Source organism: Cnephaeus nilssonii, assembly GCF_951640355.1.
Source record: "Cnephaeus nilssonii genome assembly, chromosome: 4".
In the NCBI taxonomy this organism is placed as follows: domain Eukaryota; kingdom Metazoa; phylum Chordata; class Mammalia; order Chiroptera; family Vespertilionidae; genus Cnephaeus; species Cnephaeus nilssonii.
The window spans coordinates 44,815,626-44,823,835 of NC_137075.1; the positions used below are offsets into that span (position 1 = coordinate 44,815,626).

The window sequence follows — 8,210 nt, forward strand, 5'->3', positions numbered from 1 at the left end:
CATGACCTTCCTTGTCTTGCACTCAGGCACGAGGCCCCGTCGATGCTCTCTTCTGGACCAGCTCTCTCATCAGATAGTGACAAGGAGGGAGAAGATGAGTGCACTGAAGAAGAAGACCTTCCAGCTCTGCCCATCCTTGCCAAGGGCACCAAGAAAGAACCAGGTCTGTGGAAGTCTGGGTGGGGCTAGACAGGCACCAGTGGGTGTAGTGGCTGGATAGACTCTTTCTGAGACTGTGGGGCTAAGAGCAGTGTGAGCTGAGGAAACTGGAGCATCATTGTGGCCACATAGGGTATGGACTGGTGTGGGGCCAGGGCTCTGGGGTGGGTGGGCAGGAGACATTCTCTGACTGCCTGTCTCTGTCTAGCCTTGGTGCCCAGCCCAGCCCTGCCCCGAAGCCTGTCCCACTGGGAAATGAGTCGGGTGAGTCACCATTGTTAAAATGCCCTTCCAAGGATACAGAGGTGAAGGAAGGTGAAAGCGGGCTCTCTGGGCCTGGGTGTGAGGTCTTCCCATATGCTCCACCCTTTGTGTCCAAGGAAGAACCTTGTGAGGAGTTTGGGCGGCTAGGCTGGTCCCAGGTTGGGGATGGTAAAGCTCAGGTGTTTCCTTCCTGTGGGCCAGGTGAGGGGCCTGCAAGGATTAGTCACTGCTAGGGGCAGCACTCCACTTGTTCAGCTGCCTGGGGGCCTGGGAGTAAATGTGAACAAAGAACAGGTTGAGGTGGGGAGTAGAAAGGGGGTTTCTGAACCAAATGGTTAGAAGTAAAGTTCAAGAAAATCCAAGAACCAAAGAGCAGACATGTGGAGAAACTATAGTTCTAAAGATCCCAGGTTAGGAGGTCAGTTCAAAACTTCCAGATGGTTGGTGTAGCCAGAGCGGGGTAAAGGCTTTCAGAGCAAGCCCCACGGCAGCTCGGTCCTCACTTGTCCATGTCGGGATTTCAAGCGCCAGCACCTTTCAGTGTCCCGCAGCAGTTACCTGGGATGAGGGTGTGGTGTCTCAAGGCTGGGCTGTTGGTTTGTTCTTGGTGCTATGGACTTGGGGTCCTTATTGGGGCTGTTTTCAGAGTAGGGGACTTCTAGAGACTCCTAGCTTTGAGGTGTCCATAATACCAGATGAAGACCGAGACCAGAAGGTTCTCTAAGACAGGACATGGAGTGAAGCTAAGAGTATGAACTCTGGAGCTAGACTACCTGAGATATAACCTACAGGCAGGCCACCTACTGTCTGTGGGACTTGGGCAAGTTACTTAAGCCTGCTGTGCTTCAGTTCTCCCATCTGTAAATATGGGGATAATATTAGTACCTACTTCATTAGATGGTTGTGAGGTTCGAATGAGCTAATACAAGAAAAGTGGCTGGCACACAGTATGTGATATATGAATGTTTGCTAAAACTCTTGTGTGATTGGCTTGATACTGTTACACCTCTCACACTCTTGCCCCATACCAGGCACAGGAGACAGTGGAGTTCCTGGGTCCAGTTCCTGCAGCCAACCAAGGACCCAGAAGAAGGGGGCGCTGGGCTCAGTCAGGCGTGGAGCTGAGCGTTCGCTCCATGCTGGACCTGCGGCAGCTGGAGACACTGGCTCCAAGCTCTAGGGCTCCTAGCAGGGACTCTCTGGGCATGACCTCATCTGGTTCTGGGAAGCATGGTCAGCAGGCCCCTGAGACCTTACAGGTGAGCCAGTTTCTCCTAGTTCTCTAGAGATCTCCAAGCAGCCTTAGCCAACAGCTGGAGTTGAGCACTGGTCCAGTTATGCTCGCTTTGCCCCTGTGGCACATGGGTAACCCAAACTGCAAATTCAGGGTGGGGCTGGCCAGGCTGTGTGATTGTCTTGGGTGAGGTTCCTTGGGAGGCTGATGATATTACGTGGGGGATGGAGGTTTGCAGTCAGAGTGCTAATATAGTTCTTCTAGAAGCTCAGGAACACTAGGTGGAGCCCAGCCTGGCTTCCTGGTATCTGTCCTTAGTTGGAGTACTCAGCTTTTTCCCAGAGTTGGAGCTCACCAAAACCTTGTCCACCTCCCCTCTTTCCCAGAGCCTCTGTCATATCAGCAACCTCAGTAATACCCCTTTGTGTGTTTCCAGAATGAAAAGTCCCCTCAGCCTCGTACTTCCCAACCCTGTTCCTGCCCCCACATTATCCGGTTGTTGTCCCAAGAGGAAGGGGTCTTTCCCCAAGATCTGGAGCCTACACCCATCGAAGATGGTATTGTCTACCCGGAGCCGAGTGACAGCCCCACCTTGGATACCAGGCAAGGGTTCTGCCACCACCAGGCCCCTGGGGACATGCAGCCCACTGTCTTCCCTTCCCTTGGAGTGTTTTTGGGGCTTGTCTACCATGTCACCACTTCCTCATCCCCAGTCCTGTCACAGGTGGGGGAGAAGGAAGGCAGAAGTTTAGGGGGGCTGCTGCTTAACCCTGCTCATTGCCTCCTCTACTGCTGGCCTTCCTGGCAGTGAGTTCCAGGTGCAGGCACCAGCTCGAGGGACCCTGGGAAGAGTGTACCCAGGCAACAGGGGCTCAGAGAAGCACAGCCCTGACAGTGCCTGCTCTGTGGATTATAGCAGCAGCCGCCTTTCCAGCCCTGAGCACCCCAATGAAGGTGAGGCTGCAGCCTTGAGGGAGGCCCAGAACCAGGCAGGTCAGTGGGCTGAGGTGGGTGTGGAGGCTCTGGTGGCAGATGGGTACAGCATGGTGCTTTTGTCCCCTCCTCCACTTCTAGACTCTGAAAGCACGGAGCCCCTGAGTGTGGATGGCATTTCCTCAGACCTCGAAGAGCCAGCTGAGGGTGATGAGGAAGAGGAGGAAGAGGAGGGAGGCACTGGTCCCTATGAGCTGCAGGAAGGCAGCCCCCGAACCCCGGACCAGGAGCAGTTTCTAAAACAGCACTTTGAGACTCTGGCCAATGGGGCTGCTCCAGGTGTGGTCACAGGGCCAGTGCAGGGCCTCCAATCAGCACTGCTCCCCTCTGCCTGGCTGAAAGGGAAGGTCCAAGGGCAGGCCATGCTCTGCGGTTGCCTTCTCCAGGGGGTAGAATCTGGGGCAAGGGTTTGCTTCAGTTCATGATTTCTGTCACCCTGGCAGGGGGCCCAGTCCGGGTACCAGAGAGGACAGAGTCTCAGAGCATCTCTTCACGATTCCTTTTGCAAGTGCTGACGCCCCCACTCAGGTACTCCCACAGCAGCTCTCACTCGGCCACAAGGAGCTCCACTCTCCTGACCGCCCAGTGCTTCCAGCAGGGAGCCCTCCTCTCTCTAAGGCTTCCCATACCCACCAGTATTTTGCACTCCCAAGTTTGAGGACAACTGCCTTGGCTGGCTTTGTGCCTGCCTGCCCTCTCCTAGCGCTCCCTAGTGCTGTGAGAGCGTCTCCCCATCTTCCTCCTCCAGTCCTTCTTCCATGTTTCCTCCCTGTAGGGAACCGTCCCCATCTTCCTCAAGCCTGGCTCTGACGTTGAAACCAGTCCAGGTGCCGCAGGCTTCTGGTGAGCAGCTGAGAGGCAATGGTGCTAATCCTCCAGGAGCACCCCCAGAGGTGGAGCCCTCCCCTAGAAACCCTGGTCCCCAGCAGGCAGCCCCTGTGCTGTTGCCTCGCCGCCGTGTCAATGCGGACAGCAGCTGGATCTCCAAGAGCGTGGCCACAGCCAGCCCCTTTGGTGGACTCCAGAAAGCCCCGTCCATGCAGAGCCTGGCGCCACAGGGTGAGGGGCCTGGTGGGCTCAGCGCCAGGGCGTGGGGAGTGGAGCATGAACTGCTAGAGGAAGGAGGGCCTGATGCCACCCTCTGTGCCACTCTGCTTACCACTGGGTGCCCTTTAGTGCAGCGGTCGCCAACCTTTTGGACCTCGTGGACCACCGGTTGGTGACCACTGCTTTAGTGGGCGTGTGCAAGGCTCAGCAGGTCTTTGGGAATTGAGCCTTGGCATCTGAGACACCTTCCTTACCACCTGACCTGCATATGTTTCTGTCTCTTCTGTAGGTGGGGCTCTCCTGCCAGGCCCATTACACTTACGGGAGATGGAAGCCCAGGAGGGCCTACGTTCCCTGCCCCAGGCTGATGACCGTCTGTCTCTGTCTCGGCCCCACTCCTACCAGAACCCCACCACCAGTTCCATGGCCAAGATATCCCGCAGCATCTCTGTTGGGGAGAACCTGGGCCTGGCAGCTGAACCTCAAGCTCCTGCCCCCATCCGGGTCCCACCACTCAGGCAGCTGGCCCTGCCCAGCCGGGCTCACCTGGTCCTGGACATTCCAAAGCCACTGCCTGATCGTCCTACCCTGGCCACCTTCTCACCTGTTACCAAGGGCCGGACCCCTAGTGAGGCAGAACAGCCTGGCTCCCCAGTGGGCCTAGGAAAGGCTCACAGTCCATCTGAGAGACAGGCCTGTTTAGGGGAGGGTACCCCTCCCTGGCCTAGGACAGAGTGCCAGGTTCAACCTGGGTCCAACAGCCCTTGTGCCCAGCACCTGCCGGTCGGCAGCCTCCTCCAAGACCCCGAGATCTTGCAGCCCCCACCCCCTGAGAAGACTCCCAGCCCCATGGAGTGCACCAGGCCAGGGGCAGCCCTAAGCCAGGCCTCAGGTGTGCACAGCTCCCCAGCTTTCATCTCCTGCCCCATCCTCTCTCTCCCGTCTCTGTTGGCCGCTCTCTGGCTCCATTCCATTTCTGTGCGTCCAGCCTCTGGCGTTTTTCGTCCTGTCTGCTCCTGTCTCGGTCCATAAGTCACACCCCTGATGGTGAGACACTCCTGCCAACCTTCATGATCTCTCTTGACCCACTTGACCTCAATGCCTTCTGGCCTCTGGGACTGGCCCTTTCCTTTGGACCTTATTTTCTGTGTGTCGGGAGGGTGTTGGGAAGGAAGAGGCAAGAGGAAGAGACTGAGGGCAAGTGGAGGGGGTATGATGCTGGAGGGTAGCCTGTCTTGCTCTGAGCAGCCATGGGTGGGGAGGCCAGAAAGGGCAGGTTTGCTGGGCCTGAGCTGTGTCTGTCTCTTCCAGAACCAGTGGTAAGCCTGGAGCAGTGCGAGCAGCTTGTGGCAGAGCTCCAGGGCAGTGTGCGCCAGGCTGTGCAGCTCTACCACTTGGTACGTGTTGGGCACCCACCGGTGGGGAGACAGGGCACGTCAGGGGTGCTAGCTCAGTATCCAGCATCTAATGATAAGGCTCTTCCACTGATGGGGGTGGAGCAATCAAGAACATGCTGGGCAGAGGAGACAAAGGGGTTAGAGGCCAGGTCAGGCCACTTGAGCCAAGCACCTACTGGTTATTTCTGACTAAGAGCTAGTACTTCCTCAGATCAGCAAGCGGGGTAGAGAGCCCATGTGTCTTAGTTTGCTTAGGACCATCCCAGTTCATGCCTCTTGTCCCAATGTAATTATTAATAATATCCCTTTTCATATTTAAAAACTATTTGGCTGCCCTGGACTATTCGCCTTAAAAGAGGAGTTACTAACAAAATTTAGATGGTGCCATCATGTGATGAGCTCCTCTTTTGGGGCCACTCCATCACATAGCCTTGGTCATACTTGCTGATCTTGGAGTGTGGAGTTCCCAGTCACACAGCTGGGCATGTAGTCCCTTCTTTGGGGGTGGGCTCCCCAGGTGGAGCCCCTCCTTTTCATGCATCCGTTGACTGATCCCTCCACTCTTTCTCCAACCCACTTCTGGGGTCCTGTTGCAGGTGGCTAGCTGCAAGACACCCTCAGTGGAGCAAAGTCGCATCACCCAGCTCCTCAGAAACACCTTCTCTTCAGTGCGGCAGGAACTAGAGGCCCTGGCCGGGACAGTGCTGCCCAGCCCCGGTGGAAGCCCTGGGGCCGTGGGAGCTGAGCAAACACAGGCCCTGCTAGAGCAATACTCAGAGCTGCTGCTTCGAGCTGTGGAGCGTCGCATGGAACGCAGACTCTGAACTCCAGAAGCCTGTCCCAAGTGAACGCTCCCCCTGTTCCAAACTAGCCCCTCTCCACTCACTAAAACCTGTGGGGATGCTTCGAGTGGATAGCAGAGATCAATGCTCAGAGGGGAAGCAGCTTGCCCAGCTGCTCCTCACGGAGCCCTGTATTTATTAATTTATTTCCCTGACTGTTGCCTCACTTTCTTGGAACTCCTGCCTCCACAACTCCTCCGGTAGCTCATGCAGGGGTTAGGTCTTGGGTTTTTGTCATCTTGGTGCTGTGAGGAGTAGGAGGGTGGCCTGCCCCATCTAGGGGAGATCAGGAAGGGCTGGCCCTCTCTCTTCTTAGAAGCCATTTGAAATTACTGCAGGGATCAGCTCCCTGGGGTGGAGCACACACACAGGGTATTTTGTAGGTAGAGGTGAGAGGTAATGTGGTACTCAATACCCTTCAGCCAATAGCGGAGCCTCTCCTCTACCTCCCCTTCCCTCCCACACCAGCTACACTCTCCTGGCTGCCAGAGCAGGCTTTATCCATTTTTCTCCAATTCCTGGCAGTTCAGAAAGGCAGAGCCCTCTGGCCCTTCAGGGCATTCCCAGCCATCAAGAATGTATCAAGGCCTAAGCCCCCACATTCCACTCCTATTCCCCCTCCAAGAGGGCCCTAGCATTGTCTTTTTCCCTGTGCCCCCTTTCTGTCTTGGCCACAACTTGTGGAGTCAGCGGTGGGACATTGCTGCAGGACAGTAAAGCCCTCTGCTAGGCAGACACGAAGCTCTGGCTACTTTCCTCGGGCCCTTGGCCTTCCCTATCCTCCAACTCTGGTCCCCAGCAGGCTGCTGGAGCCCAGAGGCCACCATCTCCCTGCATCCTGAGTGATGCTCAGTTAGAAGCCTGTGTTGGAGTTTCCCTCGAGGTTTACAGGGCACTGGCCCACCTTCTAAAGACCTTGGCCGCAGATGAAATACACACACACACACACACACACACACACACACACACCTGTTGCATGTTCATTGCTAGAGTACTTGACTGACTCATGTGTGCCTGGTTTCCTCTCATGTCCTACCCCCTCTTCATCACCCTGGCTCATGTGGAATGCCTATCAAGAAGCACGAAAAGGGGTGGAACACACTAAACCCAAATTCTGGGTTCTTGGTGTCCACAGTCTAGATGATATGAGATGGCCCAAAGGATACTCGGTTTGGGTAGAAGGAGCCTCCTCAAAGGTAGTGCTGGGCTCCCAGGGTGCTCTGATATTGGAGGTTGAGGGGAGGGAGGCACATGGGGTTGCAGCAGGGGCCAAGAGACACACTGGAAAGGTGGTAGGAGGGACAGGTAAGTGGCAGAGGTGAGGGGATGAATGAGAATTGGAAGGGAAGTTCAGGGTGAGGGGAAGGAGATAGGGCACAGTGGGCAGGGAGAGTAGGACCAAGTAGTGGAGCAGTTTTTGACGTGTTGGGGTGAAGAACGTGTCTCTTGGCCCTACTGCTTCCCCTGCCTCAGGTTAGGCAGGGCAGCTTTGCTGTATATAACTCCAGGCCACAAAAGCCCATTCTCCTATGGACAGGCCTTGGGCCCTACTGACTATAGGCAGAGGCTTAGAAAGAAGTTGGATTCTGAAGGGGGCACAGCTCTGGGTCAGCCTGAGTGCACCTGAGCAGATGAAGCCTATTTCACCCCATACTGTTCTCTACTACCACCTCCTCTATAGCTAATCTACAGAGAAATCCCGGGCCCAAGAACAATCTCAGCTGACGGTGGACCCCCTGGCAGGGCTGCAGCTATGCTAGTCAGGGTTAGAAACACACTTCCACCTGTACCCCAGCCCCACCTGGCATACCGGCCACAGCCCATCCCGAATAGGGCTCAGGCTGGGCCCTCTGGGCTGGCTGGGTTCTTAGTAATCCTTAGCCAGCCTGCCCCTCACAAGGAGGAAGCAATACTCCAGCTAATGTTTGTGAGAAGGTGTCCGTCCTTTCCTTCTCCTAGCCCAGCTTTTGGGGGGGGCGGGGGGGCGGGAAGATGGGGAATCTTGTGGCCGGGCGGGTGCCCATCCCCTTCTGCATGTCTGAGGCCACTGGCACTTGCCGTTCTTGTTCAGATTTGCCCTGACCCAGTTTTGAAAGCCCTTATTTATAACTTTTATACTTTGTCCAGGCCCTGGCGCTTTCCCCCTCCCCAGGTCTTACGGGGCAGGGGCTGTTTTTAACATGTCAGTTTGTATTGATGTATGAACTGGTCAATAAACAATCATTTGTTAACTTTCCGACGCCAGCAAGTGGGGCAGACACCAGAAGGTGCTTC

General features: G+C 55.9%; 1 protein-coding gene across 2 annotated transcripts in view; it reads left to right on the top strand.

Annotated features, from left to right (window-relative positions):
• MAPKBP1 (mitogen-activated protein kinase binding protein 1) overlaps positions 1-8,174 on the top strand; it is a 70,730-nt gene extending 62,556 nt beyond the window's left edge. For both annotated transcript variants that reach the window (XM_079769918.1, XM_079769919.1), the window contains 11 exons: positions 27-163; positions 368-423; positions 1,455-1,682; positions 2,094-2,260; positions 2,466-2,611; positions 2,732-2,929; positions 3,094-3,178; positions 3,426-3,709; positions 3,987-4,589; positions 5,009-5,094; positions 5,691-8,174. In XM_079769918.1, the coding sequence (XP_079626044.1) occupies positions 27-163; positions 368-423; positions 1,455-1,682; positions 2,094-2,260; positions 2,466-2,611; positions 2,732-2,929; positions 3,094-3,178; positions 3,426-3,709; positions 3,987-4,589; positions 5,009-5,094; positions 5,691-5,918 (2,218 nt within the window). In that variant the 3' untranslated portion in view covers positions 5,919-8,174. The remainder of the gene's footprint in view (positions 1-26; positions 164-367; positions 424-1,454; positions 1,683-2,093; positions 2,261-2,465; positions 2,612-2,731; positions 2,930-3,093; positions 3,179-3,425; positions 3,710-3,986; positions 4,590-5,008; positions 5,095-5,690) is intronic.
• The last annotated feature ends 36 nt before the right edge of the window (positions 8,175-8,210 follow it).